The sequence below is a fragment of the Oryctolagus cuniculus genome, chromosome 3, assembly GCF_964237555.1.
Source record: "Oryctolagus cuniculus chromosome 3, mOryCun1.1, whole genome shotgun sequence".
Classification (NCBI taxonomy): Eukaryota; Metazoa; Chordata; class Mammalia; order Lagomorpha; family Leporidae; genus Oryctolagus; species Oryctolagus cuniculus.
In genome coordinates this window covers 39,580,972-39,598,551 of record NC_091434.1, presented here as the reverse complement: position 1 = coordinate 39,598,551, position 17,580 = coordinate 39,580,972, and the positions used below count along the sequence as shown (strand labels likewise).

The window sequence follows — 17,580 nt, the reverse complement described above, 5'->3', positions numbered from 1 at the left end:
TTAAAGAAGCTATTTTCACTTTCAGTCTAATGACAAAGAGGAATTTTTACTATCTGTATAATTTCTACAAACTCTTTGTGTCAGCCATAGTGGGTAAAGACACCTGCGACAACTGACATCCCATATGGGCGCTGGTTCGTGTCCCAGCTGCTCCACTTCTAACCCAGCTCCCTACTAATGGCCTGGGAAAAGCAGCAAAAGATGGCGGGAGTGTTTGGGCCCCTGCCACCCTCGTGGGAGACCTAGATGGAGCTTCCGGTTTCAGCTGGAGAGTGAAGAGCACATGGAAGATCTCTCTCCCAGTCTCTCCCTCTCTCTGTAACTCTGTCTTTCAAATAGATAATCTAAGAATTTAAGGGGCCAGGGCTCTGCAGCAGTAGGTTAATCCTCTGCCTGTGAAGTCAGTATCCCATATGGGTGCCAGTTCAAGTCCCGGCTGCTCCACTTCCGATCCAGCTCTCTGCTATGGCCTGGGAAAGCAGTGGAAGATGGCTCAGGTCCTTAGACTCCTGTACTTATGTGGGAGACCTGGAAGAAGCTCCTGGCTCCTGGCTTTGGATCGGCTTTTTTTTCCCCCCAAAGATTTTATTTATTTATTTGAAAGTCAGAGTTACACAGAGAGAGGAGAAGCAGAGAGAGAGGGAGAGAGAGGTCTTCCATTTACTGGTTCACTCCCCAATTGGCTCCAATGGCCAGAGCTGCACCGATCCGAACGCAGGAGCCAGGAGCTTCTTCCGGGTCTCCCACGTGGGTGCAGGGGCCCAAGGACTTGAGCCATCTCTCACTGCTTTCCCAGGCCACAGCAGAGAGCTGGACTGGAAGAGGAGCAGCCGGGTCTCGAACCGGCTCCCATATGAGATGCCGCCCCAGCGCCGGCCCCAGTCCGACTTTCAAATAAATAAATAAAAATAAAATCTTTAAAAAATTGTTTTAAAAAAATGTGTACCATTTGCTAAAAGAAACTAAGCAAACTGAATTGGAAAGCAAAGATCTATTTTTAATGCATTAATGCAGTTGGGTATAACGGAAAATGCCATCCTTGCATATTCAGCTTTACAAAGATTGAACGAGATCCGGCACTGACGTTTTTCCCTCAGAAAGTTAAAGTAAAAATGAGGAAGCCTTTTAAGTGACTACTGAATAAAAGTGCTGGCCTCACAGCTGAGAAGCAAGACGTACCCGGCGCTCTCATAACCTCGGAAACAACCCTTCCCACAGACAAGAGGCGGCAAGGTAGCCTTTTACACCTCGGGCCCGTGAAGTCGGGTTTTTCCGCGGAGCGCTTCCTTTCCTCGGTTGCTCAGGGAGACAGCGGGACGCCACTGGCTCCGCGCCCCGGCGCCCCGCCCACGCTTCTGCGCAGCCGCGGGCTCGCCTGGCCACGCCCCCGCCTGCTCAGGCAACGGGTCCCGCCTCTTCCACCTCCCACTTCCTGGTAACCGCGCTCCTCTGCGCTGCCTCCTCGGGACTTGATTGGCTGCTGTGGCAGCCGCTAACGGCTGCGGAGTTTAAACCCAGCTCCGGCCGCGACTCCGCGCAGACCTCCTGGAGCCGGGTGGTGGTGCCCTGCGCTGATTGAGCGGTGAGTGAGTGACCTGTGACGCCTGGTGTGACTGTCCCGAATCTAGCGGGGAGTCCGTGCCTGGCGCTGTCGGGCCCGCCCTCCGCCCTCCGGGACCCGCGCCGCGGCTCGAAGAGAGGGGCTGGGTGGCGGAGTGCTTGTTTTGGGTCTGAGTGGCTGCCGCTTGTCTCCGGGATTTGAGCGCCCAGGTGGGCGAGGGAGGGAGCCGCCGAAGATCAGCTCCTGAGGGCAGCGAGTTCTGTCTTCGTGGCTGCTCTACTCCCTGCTTTTGGAAGTTTCCAGCCGCCTGTGAGCGCGCCTTGGGTATCTGCCGGGCGACGATTTCGAGGGAGCCCTCTGCCGTGGAGCGCTGGTTCTGAGGTGGTGGGAGGCTGGGAGAACTTAGGACTGGAGCCGAGTCTTCTCCATGGTCGGGTAGGATTCCGGTACAGAAAGAGGGACGACGGGTTTTCTAGGTGAGGAATCTAGAAGAATTGGATGTGGAACTGAGTGTGTGAGATGCAGGGATTTTCATGGCGTGTCTGTGTGCCTCTGTGTTCTGCTGTCTATGGAATAGTGATCGTTGATGTAAAGTTGCTTGGCAAGACTTCTAGAAGAAGTATTGAGCCTGAATGTTCGAAGGTTCCCAGCTTAACTTAGTCCCCATTGCAGACTTTTGCTTGACACCTCCCGACATCTGCCCAGCGCGGTCGGTGGGTCGGAAGAGACCCACTGGGAGGCTGGGCAGTCTTTACAGTTGGGAAAGAACAGAGCAGGGTAAGGATCATCAGATATGCGAGAGGAAGGAGTTGCAGTCCTAAACGCCCTTAGAAGGTGACATTTGAATAAACACTTGACGGAGCCTTGAAGAGGTGTCTCAATAGTGAATAACCAAGATAACGGACTTGAGCATGAAGAGTGCCTGGCCATATGCCAGGAACGCTTAGATCTTGGTGGCCAGTGTGGCCTGAGGGACGTGAGCTGAGGAGAGTGATGGGGAAAAAGGCAGATCGTGGCGAAACAGCTAGACCATTGTAAGGACTTTGGCGAGAAATGGGGATTATTGGAGAGCTGTCGATTGTGCATACAAATACACTGTAGGGAGGACAGCTGTGGACGTAGGAAAACAGGCTATATTGCAATAATTCAGGTGAAATATGATCGTGCCTTGTCTGAGTGGGTAGCAGTAGATACACTGAGAAGTGATCATATTCAGAATATATTGTGAGGGTAAACTGGGGTGTCGGATTTTTGGCTTCAGCAGCTGGAAGGATAGATTGCCATTAACTGAAAAGGGAAAGGCTCTGAGTGAGGGAGGCCTGGGCAGGTTAAATTTGATACGCCTATTTTTTTTTAAAGATTTATTTATTTATTTGAAAGTCAGAGTTACACAGAGAGAAGGAGAGTCAGAGAGAGAGAGGTCTTCCAGCCGCTGGTTCACTCCCCAATTGGCTGCAATGGCTGGAGCTGTGCTGATCCGAAGCCAGGAGCCAGGAGCTTCCTCCAGGTCTCCTATGTGGGTGCAGGGGCCCACAGAGTTGCGCTATCTTCTATTGCTTTCCCAAGCCATAGCAGAGAGCTGGATCAAAAGTGGAGCAGCTGGGACTCAAACCAGCGCCCATATGGGATGCTGACACTGCAGGTGGTGGCTTTACCCACTAGGCCACAGCACTGGTCCCGATACATCTATTTAGATTTCCAAGTGGACCATGGAATAGTCATCTGTCTGTACGAATCCAGGGATATTCAGGAGAGAGAGCTAAACCATACATTTGGCATCTGGATGTTAATTTAAGTCATGAAGCTGAAGTAGTATTGGACCTCTACTAAGAGAGGAGGTCCAAGCAGTGAAGCTGGCATAGAACCTGTAAGAGACTGAGAAGAGCTGTCAGGTAGGAAAAAAGCCCCAAGAGTATGGTGTTCTGGAAGCCAAGGAAAGGTAATTTTTGAGGAAGGAGAAACTAACCATGCCAGAGGCTGCTGAGAATTAATCACTCGAATTTTTTTTTTTTTTTGAAGATTTATTTATTTACTTGAAAGTCAGAGTTACACAGAGAGGAGATGCATAGAGAGAGGTCTTCCATCTGCTGGTTCACTCCCCAATTGGCCGCAACCGCTGGAGCTATGCCGATCTGAAGCCAGGAATCAGGAGCTTCCTCCAGGTCTCCCACACAGGTGCAGGGGCCCAAGGACTTGGGCCATTTTCTACTGCTTTTCCAGGCCATAGCAGAGAGCTGGCTCAGAAGTGGAGCAGAGTTGGGACCGGCACGGGATGTGGGCACTACAGGTGGTGGCTTTACTTCCTATGCCACAGCGTCGGCCCCGGATCATTAGAATTTAGCAGCAGTGGGCATAGGGGACCTTGGCAAAAGCCGTTTTGGTGGAGTGTTGGGAGGGAAAGCCTGACTGAAGTAGGTGTATGGGAGAATTGGAAACTGAATACAGGTAAGCTCTGTGGAGAGTTGGAAGGCTAGTGAAGTGGGAAGCAGTGCAGTTGCTTTCACAGATTGAGAACATCTGGTTCACAGGCCACATAAGGCTTGCAAAATCATTTGGGCTGGTCCTGCCAAGGAAACCGAGTCCAGGGCAGGACTGGGAATTCAGTAAGTCTATGGCGGGCTAATTTTCTGAGTTGATAATTTTGTATGGCCTACAAATGATGTTATACATATCCAAATGGCCCTTGGCAGGGACATGGTTCCCTACCCCTGTTTACGATGAGGGAAATAGCAGTGTGCTTGTACAATGAGAATGAGCCGATGGAGGAGGAAGAAACTGATGCTGGAAGGGAGAGAGTTGTTGGAGGGATGTCTTGAGAAGGCCAGAAGGCGTGAGATCTAGTGCAGGCCTCGGTATCTAAGCTCGGCACTAGGTAGGAACACAGATAACCACAGGAGAGGAGATAAATGCACAGAGACAGGTGACAGGGAATTTGAGAAATCCTCTGCAGGTTGCTTTCGTGTCCTCAGGGAGAACAACAATGAGACAGGATATGAAACCATCAGCTAATAAGGAGGAGTGGCCCAGGAGTTGATAGGTGAGGATAGCAGTGAGGGGTGGGACCTCCCAGGAGGACCAGCGATCTGCAAGCAGGAATGCAGTGCAGCCCTGCTGGAGGGCTGTGGGAGGAACAGCAGCCCCCCCCCCCCCCCGCCCCCGCCCAGGGCTGCAGGGCAGTCTGCAGCCCCAGCGTGCAGGCTCCTTCAAGAAGATGAAGGGAACGTTCAGATAAGAGATTGGAGCCATAGAAGTTTTGTTGGTGATGGGTTCTGAGTTCAGAGGACTTCCCAAGTTGGGCAAGAGTGAAATAAGGAGACTGTCGGTTTCCTCTGGCTTCCCTTCCAAATGAGGTGGCTTCAAACAGCAGACACGTGTTTTCCCACAGTGCTGTAATCAGGAGGTCTGGGGGGACATGCTCCCGATGGAGTCTCCAGGGAAGAATCGGTCCTTGCTTTCAGCTTCCGGTGGCTGCTGGCAGTCACTGGTTTGCAGCTACATCACTCCAATCCCCACCCTCACCCTAAGGGTGCTTGTGATGGCCTTAAAGGCGTACCTCCATAATCCGGGATAATCTCTTACTACAGGAGCCTCAATTTCATCAAAACTGAAAGGTTTGAATAAAAAAAATCCCTCATTTATCTTTCTTCAATTAGTCTACTTTAAGCTACTTTTGATTAACTTAAAGCCTTCCTATTTTATGCATGAGATTTTATAGATAATTGTGTACAAAAAAGGTATATTTTAAGTTGTGATTATTTTAAGGGTATTTATCAGTTACCCATTTATTTTTATTAATCAATGCTGTGTTTTCTCTTCCTTCTTTCCTCTCCCTTCCTATTGTTGCTTTTTTTTTTTTTTTCCTTTCAGTGATGGAGTCCCCGGTCATGGAAACTGATTCAGTTACTTCAGGAATTAAGAGATGTGTAAAAGACAAAAGAATTTCAAGGACCACTAAATTGAATGTTTCTCTTGCTTCAAAAATCAAAACAAAAATAATAAGTAAGTACTTTAAGTTTTACTTTTTTCCTGGAGAACTGATGTATTTGTATCTTATTCTACCAAACATAAAAATTTCTAAGATGAGTTTTTTATTAACAATGTCTTTCTTGTATTTGATCCTTCCTATGTCATTCAGCACCTTTAGTTGGGTGGTTTTGATTATCTATCCCGGGACAGCTGAGTATTCAGCCGTGAGACTGAGATGGCCCAAAACAGCCACCTCCTATACTGCAAAGAAAATACTGATGTGACTTTTCTACAGACAAGCTAAAAAGAGTAGCAGATTGTTCTGACATGTTCTGGCAATCGGTTGATGGGTAACCTGGAGGTGGTTAGCCTACGTGGGAGATTTGTGGGAGATTTTATGTGGCCAAAGTTCATCATGAGAACAAGAGAAGCCTTGAAAGTGGGATTTCATGAATTCTGGAATTAAGGTGTTAGAGGCCGGGGCCGGCACTGTCGCGTAGCGAGTAAGGCTGCTGCCTGCACTGCTGGCATCCCACATGGGTGCAGGTTCAAATCCTGGCAGCTGCATTTCCAATCCAGCTCTCTGCTGTGGCCTGAGAAAGCAGTGGAAGATGGCCTACACCCATATGGGAGACCTAAAAGAAGCTCCTGGCTCCTGGCTTCAGATCAGCCCAGCTCTGGCCGTTGCAGCCATTTGGGGAGTGAACCAGTGGGTGGAAGACTTCTCGCTCCCTGCCTCTGCCTTTCAAAGAAGTGCTTGGGCCACTGCCACCCACACGAGAGACCAGGGTGGAGTTCCTGGCTTCTGGCTTTGACCTGGACCCACCCTGACTTTGCAGCTGTTTGGCAGATGGAAGACCCCTCTCTCTTTCCTCCCTCCTTTTCTCTCTCTCTCTTTGTCTCTCCCCCTCTCTGATGTTCTGCATTTGAAGTAAATAGTAAATCTTTATTATTATTATTTAAATATTTATTTATTTATTTGAAAGGCAGAGTTACAGAGAGGCGGAGTCAGAGAGAAGGAAAGGTTTATTTATTTATTTGAAAGTCAGTTACACAGAGAGAGAAGGAGAGGCAGAGAGAGTGAGAGAGAGGTCTTCCATCCAATGGTTCACTCCCCAGTTGGCTGCAACGGCCGGAGCTGCGCCGATCTGAAGCCAGGAGCCAGGAGCTTCTGCCGGGTCTCCTACGTGCGTGCAGGGGTGCAAGGACCCGGGCCATCTTCTACTGCTTTCCCAGGCCACAGGAGAGAGCTGGATTGGAAGAGGAGCAGCCAGGACTGGAACCCGCACCCATATGGATGCTGGCGCCTCAGGCCAGGGTGTTAACCCACTGTGCCACAGTGCTGCCCCGGGAGCATTAACTTTTATTCAATTCTGAAGTCACAGAAACTGCCTTAAAAATTTTCATAGATTAGCAACCCTAACTCCTTTGGGACATCTGTTAGAACTGCAGGATCAGCTTTTCTATTCTGCTAGCCTAGTCAAGGCAGGAAGGAGGGCAGGGCAACAAGTGTAAGAGTTAGCTTTTTTTTTTTGACAGGCAGAGTTAGACAGTGAGAGAGACAGAGAGAAAGGTCTTCCTTTTTTTCCATTGGTTCACCCCCTAGTGACTGCTACGGCCGGCGTGCTGCGGCCAGCGCACTGTGCTGATCCGAAGCCAGGAGCCAGGTGCTTCCTCCTGGTCTCCCATGCGGGTGCAGGGCCCAAGGACCTGGGCCATCCTCCACTGCACTCCCGGGCCACAGCAGAGAGCTGGACTGGAAGAGGAGCAACCGGGACAGAATCCGGTGCCCCAACTGGGACTAGAACCCTGGGTGCCAGTGCCGCAGGTGGAGGATTAGCCTAGTGAGCCGCATGAGTGATTTCATTATGCAGAATTTGGTGTTTATGCTGCAGTCTTATTCCCTACTCTGTACACATTTTGCATTCCTCCTAACTTTTGTTCTTCATCTTCTATCTAGCCTTTGTTTCTTTTTTAATTTAATTAATTTATTTTGTGTTTATTGTCCCCCCCAAAGAAACCTTTTATTTAAGGAATATAAACGTCATGCATTTCATAAGCACAACTATAGGAATATAGTAATTCTTCCCACCATACCCACCCTTCCCACCCCCACTCCCACCTCTCCACCTCTTCCCTCTTCCTTTCCCAGTCCCATTCTCCACTAAGATCCATTTCCAGTTAACTTTATACACAGAAGACCAACTCTGTATAAGTAAAGAGTTAAAAATTTGCACAGATAAACAAAAACAAAAAAGACTATTCCTCAATGGTTGAGACAATTAGCCTTTATTTCTTTTTTTTTGTTTTTAAGATTTTATTTTTTATTTGAGAGGTAGAGTTACAGACAGTGAGAGGGAGAGACAGAGAGAAAGGTCTTCCTTCTGTTGGTTCACTCCCCAGATGGCTGCAACGGCCAGAGCTGGGCTGATCCGAAGCCAGGAGCCAGGAGCTTCTTCCAGGTCTCCCACATGGGTGCAGGGGCCCAAGGAATTGGGCCATCTTCCACTGCTTTCCCAGGCCATAGCAGAGAGCTGGACTAGAAGAGGAGCAGCCAGAACTAGAACTGGCACCCACATGGGAAACCGGTGCCGCAGGCAGAGGATTAACCTACTGCGCCACAGAGCTGACCCCATAGCTTTTATTTCTTTAGCTCCAAACACTAAGTACGTTTTTTTAAAACTACTTTTGTATTATTTTCTTTTGCTCTAACTTTTAGTTAAAATTACAAAATGAAATCATTTTGTCTGAAGTAGTTTTACTAAGGAATATGAAAATTGATATAAGTTCAATACTAACTCTTTTTTTAAAAAAATCTTTTTACAGACAATTCTTCTATTTTCAAAATTTCTCTAAAGCACAACAACAGGGCATTAGCTCAGGCTCTTAGTAGAGAGAAGGAGAATTCTCGAAGAATTACAACTGAGAAGATGCTATTGCAAAAAGAAGTGGAGAAACTGAATTTTGAGAATACATTTCTTCGTCTAAAGCTAAATAACTTGGTATGGAAGCTATATTGGTTTTGAATTTTAAATTATATCTAAAATATTTTAACTTATTATTGAAACTTTAAAAATATGTTTTCAGTCCCAAATGGTTCTAGAGAATTAGTAAAAATCAGTATCCCATGTAATTCTACGTTAAAGGACAAATTGCTGATGTGTAATAAGATGTCTTGAATCTATTCCGATGTGTGCTTGTGTGTTGTGTAAACCAGTGAGATACTTTGATCAACATTTGATGCTTATCAGAAACAAAGTTTGGTTCATTAATACATTTTTAAAAGATGGGAATAATTCCCTTAGTGAACAGAAAGGAGGGGAGTTTTTCCTTTAATCTCAGCATTTTGTTGGCCATAAACCAAATCAAATGAAGGCTGTAGTTATTGTTTCTTCCAAATTCCAGTTCTGTGCAGACAGGGCAGTGAGAGCCAATGATTAGCTAGGTGGTAAATATAGATCTAAATAGAAGAGGAGTGGGAAAAATGGAAAAATGACCTACTGCACTTGAAGGTTAAAATCCTGTGGCTGACCAACTATATTTATTTGCTATGTAGTATGTTGTTATGAGAAGAAGAAAAATGGTTGTAGAAAAATTTATAATTGATGTCTCAAAAGCATTCAAAATGTCTGTGTGTTTTTATATACATGGTTATTTTGATTACATAGTAAGCCTTTTAGGTCAATGTGGTCTCTACTAGAAAATAATTGAGTCTTCTCATGGTGAAGGTGTTCATAAATGCATGGTATTATAATAAACTGTAAATCTTAACTCATTAAAAATTGTCTTTATTTTATATATTCAGAATAAGAAGCTTATAGAAATAGAAGCACTCATGAACAATAACTTAATAACCGCAATTGAAATGAGCAGTCTTTCTGAGGTAAGGAGAATTGATGTGTAAATCGTGTCATTTTTTTACCATTACCTAGGATAATTGAGATTACTTAAGTAGCATCAAGGTTAGAAATCCAATTTTCAAACTTTTTGCAAAGAAATGATGATAACAATTTTAGCTGGTTAATAGCACATTGTATGATTGGTTATGAAATTATTATATAAAAATTAGATCTTTATTAAAGGTAATAGGATTGAATAGCTTACTGATATATATTGTCCCCTAAACAGACTCAGGAACATAAAAGACATTAGTAGAAAGGTCTTTAAAATTAGGAAAGAATTTATGTTATGGTGAAAATGGTAGTTCTTTGTTAACTTTACTTCTGTGAATATTAGTTGCTTAGGAAAATATCTTCTATGATTAGCTTAATTGAATTGCTTTTCCTTACATAATTCAGGTTTTGTTTGTTTTTGGTTTTAACTTCTCGCCCAAAACAAAGTACTATTTTATTTTGGCCTCTGCTGATATTTACAAAATTTGGATTCTGTGATGTCTGCTAAAAACATGAAAATAGATCACCATAGTTTGGTAGGTTTCCAAAGCATAGTGAAATTCCATGAAAATCTTATGTAGCCTTGTGAATAAATTCCCTTGTAGAGTATGTATGTATATAATCTATATATGTATATAATTTTTTCCCAGGGAACCTTTTATTTAAGGAATGCCAACTTCATGCATTTCATAAGTACAATTTTAGGAACATAGTGGTTCTTCCCACCATAATTTGAGAAGCACAGAGAGAGCTCCCATATGCTGGGGGTCTTCTCCCTGAATGCCTGCAACAGCTGGGCCTGGGTCAGGTCAGGGCTGCAGCTGGGATCCAGGAATTCAGTGCAGGTTTCCAGTGTAGGTGGCAGACGCCCAACAACTGGCACCATCATCTGCTGTCTCTGTACTTTCAGAAAGATGGACTTAGGGAGCTGAAGGTTAGAATCAAACCCACATACTTTGACCTGGGACATGAGTATCTTAACTGGTATCTTATCTGCTAGGCTGAACACACTCCCCATTCACCCACTGATTTGCTCAGAGTTAATAATTTTTGTCTGTGTTGTATTTCCCCAGTTGACTAATTTTGTGTACTTGGGATTTGCCCTGTCTTTTCCCACTATCTTAGGCTGCTGGCAGCTTTTCTATTTTATTTAATTTTGAATTTTACTATTTTATGTGTTTAGTATTTTGGCATTTCAAAGTTACTGTTTTTTGCTTTTACCTTTAATATGTTTTCTTTCATTTTTTCCAAATCCATGCATATTAGGGGGTCTTCAGACTGTTCATGGAAAATGTCTGTTATGAAAAACTTTGCATGTAATTAAAGATTTTTTTGCACCAACATTAACTTCTTAATTCTATTTTCTGTGAACTTATTGGTCTCCCTGTATAACAACAAATATGATTTAATCAAATTAGAAGCTTTGTTTCCTTCCTTTTTTTTCTTTTCAAAACAGTTCCATCAGAGTCCTTTTCTACTGCCAGGTAGCAAGAAGAAAGGAATTAGTAAGCAGTGCAAGTTGATGCGTCTGCCATTTGCAAGGTAATTGCTTTACAACTTGGTTAAATATTGACTTTTAAGCTTCTATGCTAGAAGAAGGTACATTGGACTATGAATAGCTTTTATTTGGTCTGCTTCCTTGAAACATACAGAAACATTTAGCATAAATAATAAATTTATTTTTAACGTAGAACCAGTCAACATTACATTATGACATTGCAGTTGTAAAATGTGATGAGATGTTAATAAGAGGGGAAGCTGAGTGTGGTTTATTGATTGTGACAAATGCATCATACCAATATGTTAATAATAGGGGAAGCTTGGTGTGGGATATATGGGAACTCTTTTATACCACCCTTAGTGGAGAAGAGTGGAATAAAGTTTTTTGTCTTTGCACAGGAAGGAATTCAGGCATGAGGCAGTAATGGTAAGCAAAATAGCAAGGTTTAATGTGGTAGGGCACATGTTGGACAGATGGGCACCTCTCCAGATGGGATGTGAAAAAGAGTACCCAACCATTCAGACCGGGGTAAGCAGGATTAATTAGTTTGAAGAAGGGAATTCACCTGACAAACCAGGCACGTATGTGTCTCAGCAAAGAACTGAGAGAGCTGAGCTGAGAAAAATAGGCGCTAGGCCAACTGGGCATCTTCAAGAGAGAGAGCTGAGCTGAAATACACCTGCTAGGCCAGGTGGGCATCTCAGGACAGGACGAGAGCACACTCTGTATTCAGACTGGGGCTTATAAGGGGATGGGGTCCAGTTCTTCCTGTTTTTCTTTCTCCTTCTCCCACCTTTCCTGGACAAAGGGTTTGCCTAACATGCAGTTGATAAAATTTCTCCCAAGGTTTTATTACCCAGTATTGTCAGACTGAGTAGTCCACCTGGCACCCTGCGAAGGAGATTCCTACAGGATCCCTTCCTCCAGGGCTGTGAGGTTTTATTACCCAATGTTATCAGGCCACATTTCCCACTTAGTGCTGGGCAGAGAAGATTCTCCTAGAGTCCTTCCTTGCGAAAAGACTGGGACTGATAAGCTACGCAATCAGGGAAGTAAGATTAGGCTCATAAACTGAATACCATGCGACCCTCACCCTTACCTTATCTCACCTGCATCCATCCACCTGCCAATCAGACTGTAACCATTCTCCTTTTGGAAGTGAATAAGAGGTCTGGAGCTCACTGAGCCTGTCCATTTTTGCCATGGCTCCTGGACCTTCTGCCTGCCCCTGGCCTGCCCCCTAAGATTTTGGTATGGAGCTTCCTGTTTAATCTTTCTAACCCACTTTCCCTTAATCAGGCACTCACATTCCTGTGTGTTTCTCTCTCTAAATAAATCAAACCTTACCAGGTTGTCTGCTTCGTGGCAAGGACCCCAAAATATTAATTTTGGCTTAGGCTCCCCTATAACAGGCCCAGCTGTAAAGTTAGTGGGGTCTGAACAGGACTTTGTAGTGTGAAATACTAGGCTACTCCCAAGTGTGCTTCTGAGGCTGCTAGAAGCTGTTGCATTCCTTCCTGCAGGTGCTTTGTTGTCCTTAGGGCCCACTCACATACATGGGCTAATTTCTAACCTACCTAGCACTACTTCACAATGTTTGTTTTGTAAATTTAAAGCTATTCTGAAATAAAAAGTTTTTTTTTTTAAAAAAAGAGGATCTGGTAGAATTCAGTTTCCAACTTTGATTTCCCACAGTCGCTTGAGAGGAGAGATGCACATGTAGACTCAGTTTTATGGGCTTGAATTACTACTGATTGAGAGTTGCAGAGATTTTACGTAACATAATCAGTGCAGTGTTTATGTGCATTGTACAAGTTCGGGCTTTATTAACCTACAGTTTCCACCTAAGGAGGGAATGAGATGGTCCATGGTGTCATACTATAGGTTGTGTCTCTGGGACTCCAAGGAGACTTAACCTTCACGCAGTAACCAAGTCCTTCTGTAATATCCTGCCATTTTTCATTATTTTCCTCATGGTCGCTTTTGGCCTCATGTGTCTTGCTGGGCAAATTTGAATCTGTTTCTACCTTTTTTTGTCTTGCATGTTGCCCCAAGCTTTAAAATTAGCTTCTAGTTTTGCTATTTTCCTACTGTCTAAAATTTTCACCTCTTGATTAATTTGATTATAAGTTATAGACAGCACCCTATTTTAAATGTGTCTTACTAAAGGATAGTCACTGAGGCCTAGAGAGATGAAATGACTTGATAAATTAATAGCATTGACTGAAATCTTCATGTCTTTTTAGTGTTCATTTTATTATATAACTTATGCTTTTATTTAAGTATACTATATATTTAAATACCATCTGTACCATGGTAAAACAACTTTTTTTTTCAACTTTTATTTAAGAAATATAAATTTCCAAAGTACAGCTTTTGGATTATAGTAGATTTTCCCCCCATAACCTCCCTCTCACCCGTAACCATCCTATCTCCCACTCCCTCTCCCCTCCCATTCACATCAAGATTCATTTTCAATTATCTTTATATACAAAAGATCAACTTAGTGTATACTAAGTAAAGATTTCAACAGACTGAACCCACCAAGACACACAAAGTATAGAGTACTGTTTGAGTAGTAGTTTTACCATTAATTTGCATAGTACAACACATTAAGGACAGAGATCCTACATGGGGAGTAGGTGCACTGTGAGTCCTGTTACAGTAAAACAACTTTTCATATCTATTATGTCACTTTTTGTTCATTCTACTTTGTTATATTGGTAGACCTATTATGTATACTATTACCACTTAATAGCAGTACATTTCAATTGCTATAGGATTAAAATAGTAAATTTTGTTATCTTTCTGGTCCTTGGATCTTTTTCAAAAACACATTGACTGTCATGATACATGTATTTCATATAGACAAGGAAATTGAAGGTCAACTTGCCCTCCTAAAAATTTGATTCTGTTTTTAAGTGAAGTTTTGTTTCAAATGTGTTTGTAAGATTCATCCATTGTAAGATTCATCCATTGTATGTAGTTGTAAATTCTTCTTGTTGCTGTTAGAGTATTCTGTTGTATGATTATACAACAGTATACCCATTCTTCTTAGAATATTTTTTTTTAAAAGATTTATTTATTTATTTGAAAGTTACACAGAGAGGAGAGGCAGAGAGAGAGAGAGAGAGAGAGAGAGAGAGAGAGAGGTCCTCCATCTGCTGTCTCACTCTCCAGTTGGCCACAATGGCCGGAGCTGTGCCAATCTGAAGCCAGGAGCTAGGAGCTTCTTCCGGGTCTCCCATGCGGGTGCAGGGGCCCAAGGACTTGGGCCATCTTCTATTGCTTTCCTAGGCCACAGCTGAGAGCTGGATCGGAAGTGGAGTAGCCGGGACTCAAACTGCTTCCCACATGGGATGCCAGCACCGCAGGTGGCAGCCCCACCTGCTATGCCACAGCACCAGCCCCAGGGAGAACATTTAATTGTTTCTCCAGTATTGGTACACAGAGTTCATTTTCGTTTGGTATATACTCAGGAGTAGAACACACACACACTATATATAATGTTTGGCTTTAGGAGAAACTGCCAAGTAGTTATCTAGAGGTGTTATTCAAATTTATGTTCCTACCAGCAATTTATGAGAATTCCTGTTGTTCTGTATCCTCAAAAACATTTATTAATATCTTTTTCATGTTAGCCTTTTGGGATATATAGTAGTACAATGCTATATATTATTTATATTATAATATTATATGTTATAGCCAGTTATTATAGTAATATTAATATTACATAGTATTTTATTATATATCGCATTATAATTTTAATTTTCCTGATAATCACTGAAGTATCTTCATATGTTTATTTTCTTTTTATTGAGCTTTTCATGTTTTTTTTTAGGATTTCTTTATTTCTTTATTTTTGTATAACAAAATCTTCTCTAGTGCTTGCCCTTTCACTCTTCCACTCTTTCTTTTTATAACTTTAAATTTTTTATATTTCACAAGGGTTTTATACATTTCATGATTGACATGTAATATAGGATATAGTTTGATATTTCAAGACATTTGTATAACACATAGTAATTGGGCATGTCCATCTCCTTATCATTTCTTAATGTTTGTAGCCTTCTAATTCCTCTTTTCTAGTTCTTCACAACTTAATCTAATTATTACCAAGAACTAGAGTCACCCCACTTGCTATGGAAAACTAGAACTTGTTGCTTCTATCTGTGCTTTGGTACCTATTATCCAACCTTCTTCTATCTCCCTTCCCACGCAATAGTAATCACTATTATTATTATTATTACTATTTTTTTGACAGGCAGAGTTAGACAGTGAGCGAGAGAGAGAGACAGAGAGAAAGGTCTTCCTTTTTCTGTTGGCTCACCCCCCAAATGGCTGCTATGGCCAGCGCGCTGCGCCGATCTGAAGCCAGGAGCCAGGTAACTCCTCCTGGTCTCCCATGCGGGTGCAGGGCCCAAGGACTTGGGCCATCCTCCACTGCACTCTCGGGCCACAGCACAGAGCTGGACTGGAAGAGGAGCAACCGGGACAGAATCCGGCGCCGCAGGTGGAGGATTAGCCAAGTGAGCCACGGCACCGGCAGTAATCACTATTATATATTCTGATCGACTTTTTGTTTTTTAGCTTCCACATATAAGAGAGAACATGATGTATTTGTCTTTTTGTTCCTGTTTTTTTTTTTTTCTTACCAGAGTATCTAGTAGTTCCATCTATTTTGTTGTAAATAACATAATTTTGTTCTTTTTTTATGCTTGAAAAATAATCCATGTGTCTATATGCTACATTTTCTTTATCCACTCATCCATCTATGGATACCTAGGTTGATTTCATCTTTTAACTGTTGTGAATAATAATAGTGCTGCAGTAAAACATAGGATTGCATGTACCTCCTTGATATGCTGATTTTATTTCCTTTGTGTGTATATATACATCCAGAAGAGGAATAGCTGGATCATATGGTAAATTTATTTTTAGTTTTTTGAGCAATCTCCAATACCATTCACCATAGTGGCTATGTTTATTCACATTCTAACAGTGTGTAAGAGTTCCCATTTTTCCATATCCTCATCAGTATTTATTATTTTTTGTCTTTTTAATAATGGCCATTCACACTACAGTGAGATGATACTTCATTTGATATGAATTTCCTGATGACTAATAATAGCATTTTTTTCACGTAATTATTGGTCATTTGTATTTCTTCTTTTGAGAAATATCCATATAGATCATTTGCCTTTGAATTTATTTAGTTTTAAACAAATTTATTAATTTAGACTTTTAGAGGGAGAGAGAGCCCCCATCTGCCAGTTTATTCCCTAAATGCCCACAGTGTCTGAGACTGGGCCAGGCCAAAACTGGGCATCAGAAACTTAATTCATACTTTCCATGTGGGTGGCAGGGAACCAGCAGCTTGAGCCATCACCACTGCTTCCTAATGTGCTGGACACTGGAGTCACGGAGTGGGAGCCGAGTGTCAAACCCAGGCACTCTGATAATGGAACACGGGCATTTTATCTTGCCTAATGACTCTAAAACTTCCAGGACTATATTGAATAACAATGATGAGAGTGGGCATCCTTGTCTGGTTCCAGATCTCCTTGGGAATGTTTCCAGCTTTTCCCCATTCAATAGGATACTGGCTGTGGGTTTGTCATAAATTGCCTTGATTGTGTTGAGGAATGTTACTTCAATACCCAATTTGCTTTAAGTTTTCATCATGAAAGGATGTTGTATTTTATCAAATGATTTCTCTGCATCTATTGAGATAATCATGGTTTTTTTCTTCAGTTTGTTAATGTATCACATTAATAGATTTGCAAATGTTGAACCATCCTTGTATACCAGGGATAAATCCCAGTTGGTCTGGATGAATGATCTTTCTGATGTGTTGTTGGACTTGATTATCAAGTATTTGGGTACCAGTTTGAAATTTATCCTTTTGATTCTAGCCATCCTGGTGAGTATGAAGTGGTATCTCATTATGGTTGTTTTTTTTTTTTTTTTTTTTTTTTTTTTTTTTATTTCTTTGATGACCAGTGATGTCAAGCACTTTTCTTGTACTTATTGGTCACTTACATATCAAGGTCATGCTCTGTGGACTGTCATTTCCCCCTCAGCTTTAACCATGTTTCCATGTTGCTTCATATGTTGAATAATATTGAATCATTGTGAATTCTGCCTTGTAGAAAATCTGGATTCTGTTGTGTTTCTCCAAAGGGTTTTGATATTAATTTTAGTAGGCAGTAACTTGTCTGAACCTAAATATCTTATTGCCTGTGATGAACGACATCTTGTCTCATTTCAGTGGTTTTTTTTTTTTCAATCCTTAACTGAGCAGCTGTTTCTTTCTCAGAAGCCAGCTAGAGATTTGTGGAGCATTCGTGCACAAATTTGGGGCTACTTTCTCTACCTCTTTTGTCTGGTATACCCTCCTGTCACTTTACAGCTACTGCAGTTGCCCTGAATTCTGACCTTAACCTCATGAGACTGGGCTTCTTATTTTGGATGTGTGACCAACTGAGCCCGAAAATACTGGGAAATTCCCCCTTCTTCCAAGCCCCATCCTCCTTTTAGCATCTCTCTCTCTCTCTCTCTCTCTCTCTCTCTCCATTGACTTCTAGTGTTTGTTTTTTAAATATTTTGTCCATTATTTACATTCATCATTTCTAGTAGGATTGGTTTGATAGTCACTG

General features: G+C 42.5%; 1 protein-coding gene across 2 annotated transcripts in view; it reads left to right on the top strand.

Annotated features, from left to right (window-relative positions):
* The first annotated feature begins 1,432 nt into the window (after positions 1 to 1,432).
* SGO2 (shugoshin 2) overlaps positions 1,433 to 17,580 on the top strand; it is a 41,437-nt gene continuing 25,289 nt past the window's right edge. Inside the window, exons 1-5 of one of the 2 annotated variants that reach the window (XM_008258943.4) lie at positions 1,433 to 1,582; positions 5,429 to 5,560; positions 8,354 to 8,529; positions 9,333 to 9,410; positions 10,877 to 10,962. In XM_008258943.4, coding sequence (XP_008257165.3) covers positions 5,431 to 5,560; positions 8,354 to 8,529; positions 9,333 to 9,410; positions 10,877 to 10,962 — 470 coding nt within the window. In that variant the 5' untranslated portion in view covers positions 1,433 to 1,582; positions 5,429 to 5,430. Of the gene's footprint in view, positions 1,583 to 4,477; positions 4,599 to 5,428; positions 5,561 to 8,353; positions 8,530 to 9,332; positions 9,411 to 10,876; positions 10,963 to 17,580 lie in introns of those variants that run through there. The other variant, XM_070070419.1, reaches the window with a different exon arrangement.